This window comes from Cnephaeus nilssonii (assembly GCF_951640355.1).
Source record: "Cnephaeus nilssonii genome assembly, chromosome: 17".
Taxonomy (NCBI): domain Eukaryota; kingdom Metazoa; phylum Chordata; class Mammalia; order Chiroptera; family Vespertilionidae; genus Cnephaeus; species Cnephaeus nilssonii.
Window position 1 is genome coordinate 41,065,503 of NC_137088.1, and position 17,052 is coordinate 41,082,554.

Genomic DNA, 17,052 nt, shown 5'->3' on the forward strand with positions numbered 1-17,052 from the left:
CCGCACTGCTGGAGGTCACTGACCCCACCGGTCAGCTGGCTCATATAAAGACCGCGGGCCAGGCCTGCGAGCTCAGCGATGGCGTCTGCTCGGTGGCCCTGCCTCATCGTGGCCCTGCTCTCCATCTCGGTGGCCTATGGCTTCCCAAGAAGCCCCTCCCGGCCACTTGAGGTAAGTCTGTCCTCTCTTCACAATCTGGGTCCATCACAGGGCAGAGGTCCCAGCCTGGGTGGCCCTCCACATGGGGGAGGTGGAGGTAGAGGGCGGGGTCATGAGCTGCAGGGGACAGGCTGGGATTTGGGAGGACTGGGCTCCAAACTTACCCTTTGATTCTGGGCAAGGCTCTTAAATTTCCCTGGGCCTCTGTTTCCCCACCTGTCAAATGGGTGATACACCAGGAACTGCTCACCTCACAGAGCAGCTGTGCAGGTCCACCTCTGAGAAAAGGGCAGAGGCGCCTAGGAAGGGCTGGGCTGAGCCTGTGGTGTGCATGGTGCGGGGTGCTCTGGGGGAGGCCTCATGGACCCGGTGCAGGGACAGGCAGAGTGAGCCGAGGTCTGTGCAGCAGGGAAAAGCCCTGTCCTCTCCTCTGGGTAGCCTGAGACCTGCTCTCTCCAGATCTCAGTTTCCCCATCTATTCAGAGCCCTTCCTTGGCTCCAGGTGGGTCCTACATCCAGAGGCCCATCAAAGGGTACGTGTGGGTCACCACTGAACCCTGGCGTCTGCCAAGAACCTGCCCCCCAGCCACAGTGGCCTTGGCCTTGACCTGACAGTGTGTTTGTCTTTGCTTTTCCAGAAACGCAGCGTCGGGGAAGAGGTGAGGACTTTCACCAGGGAGGGGGCATGGGGAGGGGGGAGCTGGTTGCCCAACAGCTGAAGAGTTGGGCCATAGCACAGGTCCTGCACAGCAGACACACAGCTCACAGCCCCTACCCTGGAAGACGTCCACGACCCCCAGGAAAGAGTGTCATAGAACCATGCCCCCTGACCTCTCCAGATGCAGTCCAGGATGGCCATTGCACCGTCCTTCCTTCCACAAACACTTCCCAAGCAGTTGCTGGTACTGGGTGTGCAGTGAAAGGCCCTGTCACACCCTCACGGAGCATCTTCATATCCACATTTAACCCCAGACGATTCCCTAGAGCCTCCCTCAGTTCACCCTCCCCCTGGCCCCCGGGGAAAGAGAATACTGGTGGCATGAAGTCCTGCCCCACACTCTCTTGTCAGCACAGGAAATAAGTGCCTATTTGGGAGGTAGAATCACACAATCACCAAAGGGCACAGTAGGAGGTAGAGGGCGAGCTTTCTCAATGCAAGTGTGAAAGGTGAGCAGGAAGAGCTGGGACAGGTCTCTGACCCCCTCCCCCCCTCCCCTGGGTCAGAGGGGCAGAGAGCTGGCTTGGCTGGAGCCCCAGGGTGAGCTGACAGGACCTGCCTGGAGGACCTCTGAACATGGAGAACACTGTCCTGAGGGCAATGGAAAGCACGGGAGGGTTTTTCAAGGAAGGGAACAGGGTCAGATTTGTTTTGTACAAGATCTCACTGGTTATTAGCTGCATGGAAACAGATGACATGGTTAAGGAGGCCATGTTTAACCCAGACGATCTCCCTAGAGCAGTGATGGGCAACCTTTTGAGCTTGGTGTGTCAAACTTTGCCAAAAAACTGAGTATAACTTGGGTAGTGTGTTACTTTGAGGAAAAAAATTATTTCGCGATATTTATAGTTTAAATAACATAAATGTATAATTGTTATATATAACTAGTAGCCCGTTTGCATGAAAATTCGTGCAATAGACCTTCATTCACCTGGCTGCCTGCACCAGTTTTCTGCTGGCACCAGGGACCCAGGCCTTGGCTGTGGCCACCGCCTTCTGCCTTTTTCAGGGTCGGGGCTTGGCCCCAGGCGGTGGCCTTGGGCTCCGCGGCACCCAACATCCTTGCTAAGGATCGCAGGAGCCGACCCCCAGTGGTTTCCTGCGATCGGTGCAGGCTCCCCGCTGGTGCCCAAGTCCCGGAAAGCCTCGGCCCCTGGGACATCCAGGAGCGGCGGGAGGGGCGGGAGGGGCCGGGCCACGCCCCCCCGCACCCCCCCCCCGTGGCCTATCGCCCCCGGGACCCCCGGGAGGGGCGGGAGGGGCCGGCCACCACGCCCCCCCCGGGTGGCTGATCGCCCCGGGACCCCCGGGAGGGGCAGCATGGGCAGGGCCACGCCCCCCCGGGGTGCCGATCGCCCCAGGAACCCCCGGGAGGGGCCACGCCCCCCCGTGGTGCCGATGGCCCCAGGCACCCCCGGGAGCAGCGGCATGGGTCCGGCCACGCCCCCCCCGGGGTGCCGATGGGTCTGGCCACGCCCCCTGGGGTGCCGATCGCCCCAGGCACCCCCGGGAGTGGCGGCATGGGCCCGGCCACTGGGCACCGCCATCTTGATCTTCTCAACGGTGGATATGCCACCCGGAGTCCCGCCCCCAGCCTCCTGCCGGCCCAATCGTGGGCATAGCGGAGGTGCGGTCAATTTGCATGTTTCTCTATTATAAGGTAAGATTGTATTTAATAAACCAAAAACTAAATATTTAGTGCTGACACGCATGTCATAGGTTCGCCATCACGGCCCTAGAGCCTCCCTCATTTCACCCTCCTTGATCCCTGGCTTGCTCCCTCCCCTCGCCCTCTCCTCTTGGCATAATGTGAAGTTCCTTCTCATGGTGCAAAACCCCCCTTCCTAAGTGACTTCTTCCTGCTGAGCAAGGAGATAGGCTGAGCTAAGGAACCTGTGGGGCCCAGTGAACAGGGAGAAACAAAGGCTGAATCAGACAAGGCCTCTGCCCTCCAAGCAGGCCCTGGTCTCCGAGGGGAGAGAGGTGCTCAGGAAGGCCCACGCAGGCCAGGGGCACCGGGACTGCCAGGCGCCCATCATCAGGACAGTGGTGGCCAACTGAACAGGGGATGGAGGAGGCCACCAGGCTTCCGACACGGGTGACTGGGATGCTTCCCAGGCAGGGCCTTTGGAATCTGCAAAGGGAGTTTGGAAGGGGAGAGGCCAGGTTGAAGACCTCCTTTCCCAGGGCCCGCGTTGGCAGGTCACCACTGATCACCATCCCCTCTCCCACAGAAGACTGACGACATTGAGGTCTACAGTACCAAGGTCAGCTGCAAGGTGACCTCCCGCTTTGCTCACAATGTTGTCACCACGAGGGCCGTCAACCGGGCAGATGTCGCCAAGGAGGTTTCCTTTGATGTGGAGCTGCCCAAGACTGCTTTCATCACCAACTTCACGCTGTGGGTGTCCCCATGGCTGCTGGCTCTGGGCTCTGGAGGGGAGTCTGGCCCAGCATGAGCCCCCCAACTCTTTCCCTGCAGGACCATCGACGGTGTTACCTACCCTGGTAATGTCAAGGAGAAGGAAGTCGCCAAGAAGCAGTATGAAAAGGCTGTGTCCCAGGGCAAGACAGCTGGTTTGGTCAAGTAAGTTCGGAGACCCAGGCCTTGGGGAGAATGTCTGGTCTGTAAGGGATGCAAACAACAATGGCAGCAGTTGTAGTTGTTGTTGTTGTTGTTGTTATTATTATTATTGCAAAATGTGTCCGTAATTCTCACAACATTATCCCATTTTGATGTTGAGGTAAAAGAGGCTTAGAGTGAGTAGGTGTCTCCCCCAAGGGGCTGACTTGAACCCAAAGCTCAGGATGGGTGGAATTGTGCAGTCTGTGGGGCAGTCGCTGTCTTGCACCCCATTCAGGGCCTCTGGGCGGAAGTTGGAGAAATTCACGGTGTCAGTCAATGTGGCTGCGGGCAGCAAAGTCACGTTTGAGCTAACCTACGAAGAGCTGCTGAAGAGGAACAAGGGCAAGTACGAGATGTATCTTAAGGTCCAGCCCAAACAACTGGTCAAGGACTTTGAGGTAATCATACATCTCTGCAGGCCCTGCTGAAACTGTGGGCACAGGATGGGAGGTTGGGGAAGGGCCTCTGGGGTGGACCTCGGAGCAAGGTCAAAGTCACAGAAGTCCAGGCCTCACCACTTGGTTGAGGAAGCTTGGGGGAATTACAATGGCTCTGGCCATAGCAACTGGGCCAAGGGGAGGAGGAGGCTGAGCTGGACTCACCCAGATTTTTGGATGCTGGGCACTTGAGGCAACATCACAAAGTGTCTCTGTATAGCTGGTAACTGGTTATAATGGTGCTCTACCTTCATGAGATCTGAAATGATTTCATGGTGGAAATTGGACACCATCTGGCAGGCGATTGGAGAGCTTTGGGGTTAGAGTACCCTTCACGGGCCCTTTGGGTCATTTTCTTGGTGGGAGACACCAGGGTGGCTGTCACAGAGTTGTGCTAGAAGCTGGTCCCTGCACCATCACTGACCCATCTCTGTGGGCCCTGTCCTAGAGGTTGGCCTCTGTACTGTCACTGAGTAACATCTCCTTACCTTTGCACATTGCAGATCCAGGTAGACATCTTTGAGCCCCAGGGCATTAGCATGCTGGATGCTGAGGCCTCTTTCATCACCAATGACCTGCTGGGAAGCGCCCTCACCAAGTCCTTCTCAGGGAAAAAGGTGGTATAGATGCCTCTCAGGCCTGGGGGGCAGGGGCAGGAACCCAGTCCCTAGCAGGACCAGTCTGAGCCCTAGGGCTTGGCTGATGCTAGTGAACATGTGTCTATCTGCTGCCATCACTGTCTCCCTGGCCATCTGGGTCAGCAGTGGGGATGCTGGAGGCAGGGTGCTGCTTGCTGAGGACGACATGCTGGAGGAACTGACATGCCCCAGCAGCCCTTGGCCAACCCCTCGTCCTGTCTCCCAGTTTCAGCAGTGCCAGTAGGGGTGCTTGATTACCTCAAAGTGCTTGTGTTGGAACTGGTATGTGTATGTGTGGGTGGGACCATTTATAAAGCCCAGTCTCATTCTCCCTTGGGAGGTAGGCAGGACAGGGTACTGCCCCTGTTTTACAGATAAGGACACTGAGGCCAGAGGCAGTCAGTTAGATCTGCTCACTCCACATTGAGGGGGTGGAAATTGAATGGGAACTTTATTCTTGGTGCTAGTGGTTGACTGTGATCCCCAAGGCCCCTACTATTCCAGGGACTTGCTGACCATGGGCTGTGGATGCATGCATGTTTACTTGAAGAGCAAACCTATGTCACTCAGAACTTCAAGGGGAGGCCCAAGGAGCACACACTCAGAGGGCTGCTGGCTTCTGCAGGGCAGTGCCCTCTCCCACCTCCCTGCTTTGCTCCCTTTCTCCTCCTCCTCCTCTGGGCACCAACACATACCACCCAACATGACGTTCCTTTTCATGGTGCAAAGCTCCCCTCCGTAAGTGGCTTCTCAGTGCTGAAGGCCAAGTAGGCTGAACACAGCGACTTAGCTGCACAGGGAAAGACAAAGGCTGAGTCAGATAAGGCCACTGTCCTCCAAGTTTCCCCTGATCTCCGAGGAGAGAGAAGTGCTCAGGAAGTCCAGTGTATGCTGGGTGGTGGCAGGACTGCCGGGTGCCCACCCCTGGGCTTTTCCCTCTGAGGGCTGTGCCTCAGCCCCCAAGGCACCCATGGGCTGAGGTCTGCAGTGGGCAGTGCCTGGACAAGCTGAGCAAGACCCTCCATCTCCCTCCCTCAGGGCCATGTGTCCTTCAAGCCCAGCTTGGACCAACAGCGTTCATGCCAAACCTGTGGAGACACGCTCCTCAACGGAGACTTCATCATAACCTACGATGTGAACAGAGAGTCTCCAGCCAACGTGCAGGTACCTCCCTACTGACTTCATCAGGCTGATGGATTCCGCATCACAGTGGAGTGAGGGCTGGTGCGGGAGGGGCCGCAGCTGCATCTAGGGCCATCCCCCTGGATACTGGGTCCAAGGCCATGTTTCCTGCAGGGCATGGGGTGGCAGGCGGCCCAGAACATGTGTGGCACACTTACCCAAATCGGACATCTTCTTCTCGCCCTGCTAAATGTCAGTTTTTATTTGCAAGAGTAGCCACCATGTGGTTACTTCATGGACATGACCTCTAGTCTCTCTCTCCCCTTTCCAGATAGTCAATGGCTACTTTGTGCACTTCTTTGCACCTCAAGGCCTTCCTGTGGTGCCTAAGAATGTGGTCTTCGTGATTGATGTCAGCGGCTCCATGTACGGCCGGAAACTGGAGCAGGTACTAGCCTCTGTGCAAGTGGGGGTGGGGGTGGAGGGGTAGATATTAATAAAAAATCTCACCCGAGGATATGTTTCCAGATTTATAGAGAGAGGGGAAGGCAGGGGGAGAGAAACATTGATATGAGAGACAAACATAAATCGGTAGCCTCCTGTAGGTGCACCAACTGAAGATTGATCCTTCAACCTAGGTATTTGCCCTGACCAGAAATCAAACCTACAACCTCTTTGGTGTATGGGACAACACTCCAACCAACTGAGCCACCCAGGCTGGGCGACAGTTTTGTTTTAAGTTGACAAAGCTGATGTTTCCAATGAAAGAGGAGGAAGAAGAAAAGGATAAAAGGGGCACCAATGTCCACCCCATTGTTGCAGGTCACAGGGGCCCCACTGCCAGCCCCAGCTGCGAAGACACCAGGCTGTCTGTGGCTCCCTCTCCCAGCTTCTTGTCTGCCTGTCTTTCTCTTTCCCAGACAAGGGATGCCCTCCTCAAAATCCTGGAGGATATAAAAGAGGAGGACTACCTGAACTTCATCCTGTTTGCTGATGATGTGACCACTTGGAAAGACACTTTAATTCAAGCCACTCCTGACAACATCCAGGAGGCCAGGGAGTTTGTGAAGAACATTAGAGATCGAGGAAGTAAGAACAGAGGGGAGAGCAACGTTCTCACTGCCCCTCCCTCTGCCTGAGCAGCCTGTTTCCCTCCTCCCTGGGGCACAGGTTTGCTGGCCAGGCCGGCAGACCCTGGCTGGGGTTAGAGCTGGGCATGGGGTAGGATCCTCATGCTTAATCTCAGGGTCTAAGAAAACCCATCTGTCTGTTTCTATCCCATGATGCTGGTGAACCACAACTCTCAGCAAGATAAGGCCACAGAGAACCTTTACCGTTGGTCGTTTCTTATGGAAAATCACAAGTGATGTCTTTACTGCTCCCCTCTCCTCCCAGTGAAGGGCTGGGAGTCCACCTGACTGTTTCCCAAATTGTTTTGACCATCACCAGGTGCTTCTATCCCTACAGCAACCCTGAGAGGCAGGTTTTACCCCATTTGAAAGGGTAAACCATTCATTCTTCACTCACTAGGCAGTATTTACTGAGTACCACCATGTACTGGCAGACAGAGTCCTTGTGCACAGGAGCAGGGCCTAATGTTCCAACCCCCTCCTCCACGGTGGTCCCCTGAGGACCCACTCCCATGGTGCTCTCTGTGTGTCAGTGACCAACATCAACGACGGGCTGCTGAGAGGCATCAGCATGCTGAACAAGGCCCGGGAGGAGCACAGAGTGCCGGAGAGGAGCACCTCCATCGTCATCATGCTGACTGACGGGGACGCCAATGTTGGTGAGGCGGGGGCCGTGGCTCTTAATCAGAATTACAGTGCATGGCTGCCCCTCCTGGCTCTGTAGCCCGCTTGCTGTAATACCTTGGGCAGCTCTCCCCAGTGCTCTTGCCGACTGTGAGCCCCTCGAGGTCAGGGACCTGCCTCCCCCTGCCAGGGCTGCCCACCCTCTGGCCGGACAAAGGCTCCTGGCCATGAGGCCACCCACACTGCACGTGCAGGAGTCAGATCTCCTCAGACAGAGCGGGTCCAGACAGTTGTCCGGGTGGTCGCTAGAGTGTGAACACCCCTTTATCCTGCAGGTGAGAGCAGACCCGCTAAGATACAGGAGAACGTGCTGAGTGCCATTGGAGGCAGGTTCCCCTTATACACCCTGGGCTTTGGCAACAATCTGAATTATAACTTCCTGGAAAGCTTGGCCCTGGAGAACGGTGGGTTCGCCCGGCGCATTTATGAGGATTCCGATGCCAACTTGCAGCTGCAGGTATGCCTTGTCTTGCCCTCCAGGAATGAGGGGCTCACTCCTTCCTCAGGGAGCTGTGCCATTGGGTGATCATTTCAATAATTAGAAAGAACTTCCTCTTAATTGAAATCTACCTCTGGTTCTTACCCATCATTAATGGTTCTACGTGGTCATCGGGCTGCACGGAAGAGGTTCCTCCATAGGATTGCCAGAGCAAGTATAGGACATTGGTTAAATATGAATTTCTGTAAAGAAAAAAAAAGTACTTTTTTAGTGTAAGTCTGCCCTAAAGGTTGCATAGGACACAGCATTAGTTTGCTGGGGCTGCCAGGACAAAGGGCTACAAACCGAGAGGCTTACAGCAGAAATGTACTCTCTCACAGTTCTGGAGGCTGGAAGTCCAAGATGAAGGTGTCGGCAGGGTTGGTTCCTTCTGAGGGCCCGAGGGGGGATCTGCCAGGCCTCTCTCCAGGGCTTCTCCTTGTCTCTTCCCATCCTCTCCCCTGTGTGTGTCTGTCCCCTTTTCAATAAGGACACCAGTCACATTGGATTGGGGTCCATACCAATGACCTCATTTTGAATTGGTTACCTCTGTAAAGACCCTGTCCCCAAACAAGGCCACATCTTGAGGGACTGGGGATAAGGAATTTAACCTACATATTTTGGGTATTTTGGGGGTACACAATTCAGCCTATAACAGACATACTTATAACAAAAATTAACTTCTTGTTTATCTGACATTCCAATTTAACAACATGTCCTGTATTTCATTCACTAAATCTGGCAACCCCAATCCTTCCTGGCCCAGGTGCCTGCATCTCCCGCTCTGCCGTGGACCCCTGGGCCTCCATCCCACCTGCTCCCACCCGACACCTTCTCTAGCCAGTCTCTCCTCTTGTCCTTCTCTCCTCCTTCCCTTCATGCCAACAAACATTTCATGAGTGCTTTCTAAGTGCAAGAACGCTTGTATTTTTCTGGGTGTGAGAGGTGGGCTGGAATGGGGTGGAGGAGCCGGAGGGGGCTCCCACTCACTGAAGAGCAAAGCCAGGGCCATGTAGAAGTGGAGATCGGGCCAGGCTCAGCCCAGCCTGTGGGACTCAACAACTTTTGGAGGCATCAGTGAGAACCCTCCCACACTCCTCTCCAGGCCCGCTGTCCTGGTGGCCTGAGATGACCAGGTCCCCTCTCTGGACTCCAGGGCTTCTATGAGGAGGTGGCCAACCCGCTGCTGACGGGAGTGGAGGTGGAGTACCCTGAGAACGCTATCCTGGACCTGACCCGGAACACTTACCAGCACTTCTATGATGGCTCTGAGATCGTGGTGGCTGGGCGCCTGGTGGACGAGGACATGAACAACTTTAAGGCAGATGTGAAGGGCCACGGGGTAAGCTGGGCTGGGCCTGGATATGGGCTGGGAATGGGGGATCAATCAATGATGGAGCCTGTGTCTACAGGCTGACGGTCCAGCAGTGGCCGCCCCTGAATCAGGCTCACCTGGCTTCAGGCCTCCATTCCTTACGCCTCTCACCTTCTCCCACCCCTGCCCCAGGCGCTCACTGACCTGACCTTCACAGAGGAGGTGGACTTGAAGGAGATGGAGAAGGCCCTGCAGGAGCAGGACTACATTTTCGGGAGCTACATTGAGCGGCTCTGGGCCTACCTCACCATTGAGCAGCTGCTGGACAAACGGTGACCCAGGACCAACCCTCACAGAGCTTGATCCCACACTGGGCCCTGGCACTGCTAGAGCATCTCCCTGTGCCTGCCCCTGGCTGGCACTGCTCTGTGGGTGCCCAAGAGGAAGATGACTTTCCCACACCCCAGGAAGTACACCCCATGCACATGCCCAGCTGGCCTTCCCTCTTTTCTACCCAGTCCATCAGAATGTTTTCCACGGCAGAGCCCAGCCTGACATCAGGGGGCAGTGATGGAGGGGCCAAGGCTGGGGCCCAGCCTCAGTACCCAGAGGGCAGAGCTGGGACCCATTGGAGAATCATGTCAACTCCCTTAAGGAGGGACTAGCCTGTGAAGCCCCTGATACAGGGCCTGGCACCTGCTGAGCACTCACCAGGAGTGGCTGTTGCGGTGGCCATTGCAAGCCCCTTATATTTTATAGCTGGGGAAATGGAGGCCCCCTCAGAGAGAAAGCACAGCCTGTCCATCTGTCCCAGGGAGCTGGTGAAGAAGTTTTTCTGAGCACTAGCAGGCTCCGCCCTGCGCATAGGGGGTCCTGGGCTGCCGCTGGGGCTCCTGGCCTGGTGCTGGGCGTCAGAGCAGGGAAGATGGACAGGGAGCTGAGCTCCAGGCTAACCCTCTTGCCACGCCCCTCCCTACAGCAAGAATGCCCATGGAAGTGAGAAGGAGAACCTCACAGCCCAGGCCCTGGACCTGTCCCTCAAGTACCACTTTGTGACTCCACTGACGTCCATGGTGGTGACCAAGCCTGAGGACAATGACAACCAGATGGCTATTGCTGACAAGCCTGGGGAAGGTGGGCATGGGGAGTGAAGGCCATAACTTGGAGGCCTTCCTCTAGGGCCAGGCCTTGGGTGTCCTGAGAGGAGTGGGCCAGGCTGGGGAGACCCAGCCCCACTGAAGAGGAGCAGGCCCCGGGGCACTGAAGGAAAACTGGCCAAGCGCTGGGAAGCGTGTTTGGAGGGAGTGAAGCCATCAGCAGGGACAGTGGGAGATGGGGTGATCAGGATCCTCTGAGTCTCTAAAGGGATATGAGTACAGGAGTGAGTCCCCTGCCCAGGGTCACTTCCGGGAGAGGGACTTAGGCTGCAACATGGAAGGGCTCAGTTAGACAGGAAGAAGCACTCCCAGCCTTAAAGCTAGGCCCTGAGCACACGCCTGGGGATGGCGAGAGGAAGAGGCTCTGAGAGCTAGAGGCTGGGACCAGGCCTGCTCACCATACCTCAAGAGGGTAGTCCTGAGTATCCCCACAACTGGTCACACGAGCTGGGGGTGTGGGCATTGGGAGCGAAGGGAGGCAAAGAGCAGGCCCAGGCCAGGCCAGGAGCTCCTTGTTGCGGGAGCACAGCTGGCTGCTGGGAGGCCCACAGCCTGGGGCTGGTTGGACAGGCAGCATATTGATCACATTGACCCCGACCCCAGGACTCTGTGGCTGCTAACGCATCTCTCCCCTTATTCCCTCACAGGGCCTCAGGAATCAGGTGAGCTTCAGCCAGCAGCTGGGTGGGCGTCCCGGGAGGGAGATAAGAGAGAGCCCAGGAGGCCTTTCCAAGCACGCCTGGGCTCAGGTCCCAGCTCCGCTGACCACTCATGAGCAACTTTGGGCCAAGGTCTGCCCTCTCTGAGCGCCAGGGCCCATGTCCGTTGACTGGAGATGGCGTCCTCTGTCCAAGGACGGACAGTCCGTACGAGAGTATTAGTGGCCTGCAAAATGAGCATGTCCCACATCGGGCACTCACACTACATGTGTCCCACGGCAACCCTCTGAGTAAGGTTCTCATTTTACTGTGAGTAAACTGAGGAACAGACGTTAGGTCTGTGTGACCAGGGACTCTGTCCAAAGGTGGCTGAGCCGGGGATTTGGCCCAGGAAGCCTGGTTGCAGTGCCTGAGGGGAATTCACAGCACCCTGTGTGTGTCTCATCATAAAATTGGAGCCTCACCCCTCACAAGCCCATCACCACCAGGCAGAGCTACCCAGCCCCTGCCTGCCTCACCTCCATCAATACTGGTTGTTCTATCCAGCTTTCCTCTTAGAACAGCCCTGTCAAATGTAAATCACTGGTGTGTATGTGCATATGGTGTGTGTGTGTGTGTGTGTGTGTGTGTGTGTGTGTGTGTGTGTGTTACTGTCAAGGACAGCTGTAAGCCACATCCCACCCCAACGAGGGATGGGGCAGGAGTTCCAGAGAGGCGGACAGGATCTGCTGTGAGCATTACTCATGACAGAGAAGCTGACCTTCTGATGGCGTGCATTTTAGCCATGTCAAAGTGCCCCGCCCTTGGCCTTAAAATCACAGCCATATCACCGCCAGTCCTAGAAAGAAGTTCCCGGGCATGCCCCATTTCTACATACTAAGCTAAGGCTCACCTCCCCACCCTCTGTCAGTGCTGGGGTTTCACTGGGCACTGGTAGCCCCAAGACAGGGAAAAGGCACAGGTGTTGGGAACAGGGCACCCGAGGCCCCCGCTCACGACTGCCCTTTGGCTTCTTTTTTCAGTGGCCCCCGCCATGGCTTACCAGAGTGAGTATACACCTCGACCACAGTCCCCTGCCCCAGCACAGCCCTGCACATCCCCCCTGGAGTCTTCCTAAATCAGCTCCCTGGGGCAGGCAGATGGTTGGATCCTGAGAAGATGGGGGTGGGTGGGTGTTGAAAGCATTAGGAAGAAAAAGTGGAGGGGTATGAACCAAACTCTGGGTGGGGTCCTGGTGCCTCCCCAGGCCTGCTTGTTTAGTTCAGCCCTCTCTCCCTTTGTGTCCACAGCCAGCTACCAGCCTCCTTCTAAACCCTACTATTATGGTGAGTTCCCCGGCTCGTCTGGGAGCAAGGCTCAGGGTCCAGGGCCCAGTGCCTCCTGCCTGTCTAGGAGTCCATCCGAGGCCAGAGGGTGAGGCCCCAGCACCTAGCCCTTTCTCTCATGTGCCCTCAGTGGATGGAGATCCCCACTTCATCATCCAAGTCCAAGGGAACAAGGATGCCATCTGCTTCAACATTGATGAAGAACCAGGCACAGTGCTGCGCCTCATTCAGGACCCTGTTACAGGTGGGGGCTGCAGGGTGGGGCTGGGGCCAAGGCCTGGAGACCCCCAGGGTGGGCACATGGACCAGGTCCTGCCCACATTGCTCCCATCTTTCTATGTAGATTACATGTTGGAGAGGGCTGTCCAGAACCACAGGCTAGCCAGGTTCCCAAAGACCAGTGTGTTGGGGAGAGGGTTAGAGTTAAGGGCATGCTGGCCCTGCAGGCAGGACTCAGCCTACAGCTGGGGAATAGTTTTCCTCTGAACAATAATACTTCCTGGGCCAGGCAAAGAGACAGTCTACACTGTGGGCCCTCAGCCACCAGCATGACCCAAGAGTGTCTAGGAACAGATGGGGTTAACTGTCAAGTACTGGTCTCTTCTGGGGACCCCCGCTCTGCTACCTCGCAGCAAGTCTGGCTGAGGGGAAAGGCACATCCTGAATGGCCAGCTGATCAGAAAATCTCGCTGGTCTCTTACTGCCCCTTGCCCCTGGCAGGCTTAACAGTAAATGGGCAGATCATTGGTGACAAGGGAAACAGCTCTAACTCTAAGAACAGAAAGACTTACCTTGGCAAAGTGGGCATTGTCAACGCTCCGATGGACTTCCGGATAGAGGTGACCACAGAGAAGATTACTCTGCAGAATGGGGCTGCACAGAGTACTTTCAGCTGGCTGGATTCAGTCACGGTCACCTCGGAAAGGTAAGGCCCCATACCAGGACTCGATTGAAGGAGGCTTGAAGGATTTGTAGAAATCTGAGGACAGAAGGCCCATACGGGGTTACAGGGAAGACAGATGGCCTCAGAGTTCAGCCCCTGCCCTGGGGGAGGGTGACCATGGGAGACCTGATCCAACTCCTAGGGCCCCTGTGAGAACCAGAATTGGTAGCTGGACAGTTCATAGGGCTGACCTTGAGGGAAGGGCTACATGGATCCAAGGATCAGGTAGACGTGGCAATAGGGTAATAGCAAGAATCCTATTTGCATCTTCTCTGGCTGAATTTATTAGTTCCCAAACTGCTCAGCCTCTCCTATGTCTTTAGATTACCCAGAACCTCGTATGCAGGGCGGGAGTGTTACTCCCTCTGAGGCTCAGAGACAAGGAAGAACCTGCCCAGGAAGCTAGTGGCTGAGCTGGGACTGGATCCCAGGCCACCAGATTCCGAGGACAGCCCCGTTCCTGCTGACAGAGGAGCAAGAATCCATTCAGTGGAGGCAGAGTTGGCATGCATGACATGTCTTTCCTCCAGCAGCCCTGAGCTAGTTCCAGGAGTCTGTGTGTTCTCAGGTGCCATGCACAGGGAGGGCTCTGCCACAATGTCCTTGATTCAGATGCCTGGTGTCATGGCCACTGTGCCCCTGCTGTCCTCCTCTTCTCCCCTAGGTTCTCTGTGAAGATCAGCAGGGAGGCTCTGGTGGTCTCCTTTGGAAAAGGGATTACCTTTAAGGTGGTTCTGCACCAGGTGTGGAAGAAACATCCCGTCCACCTTAACTATCTGGGCTTCTATGTGCTGGACAGTGACAAGATGTCAACAAAGTCACACGGGCTGCTGGGTATGGAATGCTGAAACTTCAGACTGTGCAGGGCAGAGGGAAAAGCCATGTGCAAGGCCATCCTAGCCACTCTGTGCCCAGCACACAGCACCCCACTCATCCCTTGCCTTAACCTGGAAGGCCAGTGGCCATGCTACCTGGGCGATGGCAGGGGCTGACAGTGGAAATGTTTTTCTTCCCAGGACAATTCTTCCGCCCCCTTGCTTTTAAAGTGTCTGACTTCAACCCAGGCAATGAGCCCTCAAAGATACATGCCACAATGCTGGTGAAGCAACATCGGCTGGCAGTCACCAGGTGAGGGGACCCATCTGACACCCTCACCCTGCCCATTAACAAGCCAGGAGGAAAGAGCCCTCTCTGCCGACACACATTGGTCTTCTGTGGGGTGCCCCCATTTCCCTCTGGGGTCTTGGCCCTCTCTTGGCCCTTCCGTATCAGGGAAAGGCCACACGCAGCCCCCTAGAAAGAGTAACTATGCAACCTCGTTCTTGGCCAGAGAATTATGTAGTTGGCAACATCACACCCTTTTCCAACCTTGGTCCATGAGCATAGCAGCCATCTTGTCTACCCTGTGTATCTCTCTCCTTTCTCCAGGGGCTACCAGAAAGACTACAGGAAGGATGTCCATAATGGTACATATGTGGGCTGCTGGTTCGTCCACAACAACGGCCAAGGGGTGATTGATGGTGTCCACAGAGACTACATTGTCCCTGCCCTGTTCTGAGTGACTGGCCCAGCTCACCTGGCATTTGGAGCGGAGCACAGAGCCAGGCCTGAGGGAGGGCTCTGACCATAGAGGACACGGTGGAAACCTGACCGCTGCCAGCCTGTGCATGCCTCTCTCAGCCCCTGCTCTGGGGAACACCAGCCAGGACCTGAGGCAGCTCAAAGGAAGGACTGGCTCCTAGGAAGGCAGCTTTTTGGGCCTCCCCAGCAATGCGGCTGAAGGACAGGGCTGGTTGATGTCACACTTTGGCAAGTCAAATGTATGATGAAAAAAAAATTGACTCTGGAGCAAAGAGTCTCTGAGAAGTTGGGAAGGGCTGAGTGCAATTCAGAGACCAAAAGGTTCATAAGGAAAGTCTGATCCTTGCTCAGGAGCTCCTGTTGAGTCCTTCAGGCCTGGATGTCCTTCTGTGACTCAAAGCAGAGTCCTCCAGGGCTGGCACAGTCTGCAGCAGATTGTAGAGGCCATCCATCCAACCACCCGCCCACTGTCCGTCCGTCCATCCAACCATCCATCCATCCATCCATCCATCCATCCATCCATCCATCCATTCATCCATCCACCAGCCACTCATTTGTTCATCAGATAAATCCAACAATATGGGTTAGAATCTGAGGGCACACAGCTTAGTGACCCAGGTCCTGTGTGTACAGATGCCTCAAGTTTGCCTTCAGCTGGGCTGGGGATCCTTGTGATCCTCCAATCATACCCCACAAAGTCCTGGGTGGGGTGGGGGTCAGACCAGTTCCTGGACTAGAGGCTCTGAGAGCCTCTCCCACCTGAAAAACTGTAACTGCCCCTTCCTGGGTCTCCCTGCTTCCAGAGGGAGCTTTCCAGAGCAGAACCAATCATTGCTCCCTGCCTACACCGTCAATGACATCTCCCACCCTTTGCTCTTGGGACAAAGACAAAAGTCCTTCCTATGGCTTCTCAGCTTCATCAACTCCATGAACCAGGCATCTCCCCTTACTTTGTGGGTTCCAGACACACACACTGCTTCCAGATCTGCAAACATAGCCCCTCCTGCCCCAGATCCTTTGCCTCTGCTGCTCTCTCACTGACTGCGGGGCTAAGAGCATGCTGGATCGAGGGCAGCCCTTTGAAGGGAACAGTGGGCAGCTTTGCTCGATGGCACAGCAAGGGACACAATAAGGCCAGAGGAGGTTGGAGTCTGATTGGGAAGGATCATGAATGCCAGTGGGGTGGAGATGGAATCTGGTCATGGCCACAAGGAGATTTTCCTACCTCCCACTCCAGGGGCCCTCTGTATTCCATAGGGAGAGCAGCCTGGGTTCCTGGAGAGGGTATTGGGGGGGGGGCAGTCCAGGAGGAAACATTTATTATCAGATGAGTCCCCCTTCCGCCAGGCGTGTATGAGGGGTAACTTGTGGACTGGCGCTGCTGCTACTCTAGGGAGAGGGCCACAGGAGACACAGCTCTTGAGTAAACATGGCAGGTGTCCAAGCTGGCCTGGCAAAAATGGCCCAACCTGGGAAAGTAGGCAAGCCCTGCCTTGTCCTGCCACTCCAGCTGGCAGCCTAGCCTGGCAGGTTGGCAGAAAGGCAGAGGAGGCCCATAGCCCAAATCTGCCTCTTCCCCTCCCTCAACACAGTCAGGGAGGCCCTCCTTGCAGGCCAATTCCAGGCAGATTCTGTCCTCAACCCAGTCCCACGTCACTCTGGCTGTCCTCTGATGGCTCCCTGGCTTTCAGGATAGAAATCATGCTCCACTGCAAGGTGCACCCAGCCAGTGCTGGCCTGGCCCTGCCTCTCCACCTCTCCATTGTCCTCCTCACCCCATGCTTCCCTTCCCCTACCCTGACCTCAATCCACAACGTCCTGGCTCTCGGCCCAGTGTCCTTGTCCTCCTTTTCCCCTGGGCTGCCTTCTCTTTATTCATCAAAACTCAGCCCGAGCCACGCCACTGTCCAGGAAGCTTCCCGGATCCTCCCCAGCTAGAACAAGAGGACTCCCTCTGGGATCCTTGCAGCACCTGTTCGTTCTTGGGTGGCAGCTGTCACAACAGGCACTGTCTGTCATGGTGCCCACAGCTCTCTGCAAGGGCCTGGCCCAAGGAGGTGCTGGAAAGCACTCAGTGAAC

The 17,052-nt window shown here is 56.0% G+C and overlaps 1 protein-coding gene across 1 annotated transcript; it reads left to right on the plus strand.

Moving 5' to 3' along the window:
• Positions 1-34: 34 nt before the first annotated feature.
• On the plus strand, positions 35-14,949 carry ITIH3 (inter-alpha-trypsin inhibitor heavy chain 3; the record flags this gene model as incomplete). The annotated part of the gene is made up of 20 exons (XM_079795020.1): positions 35-171; positions 798-818; positions 3,112-3,278; positions 3,360-3,464; positions 3,739-3,901; positions 4,444-4,557; positions 5,617-5,742; positions 6,032-6,148; positions 6,621-6,789; positions 7,364-7,489; positions 7,790-7,971; positions 9,149-9,334; positions 9,500-9,639; positions 10,287-10,441; positions 12,413-12,448; positions 12,579-12,692; positions 13,169-13,373; positions 14,056-14,225; positions 14,408-14,519; positions 14,820-14,949. The coding sequence occupies exons 1-20, from the start codon at positions 79-81 to the stop codon at positions 14,947-14,949; spliced, it is 2,631 nt and encodes an 876-aa protein (XP_079651146.1). The 5' UTR covers positions 35-78.
• Between the last annotated feature and the right edge of the window lie 2,103 nt (positions 14,950-17,052).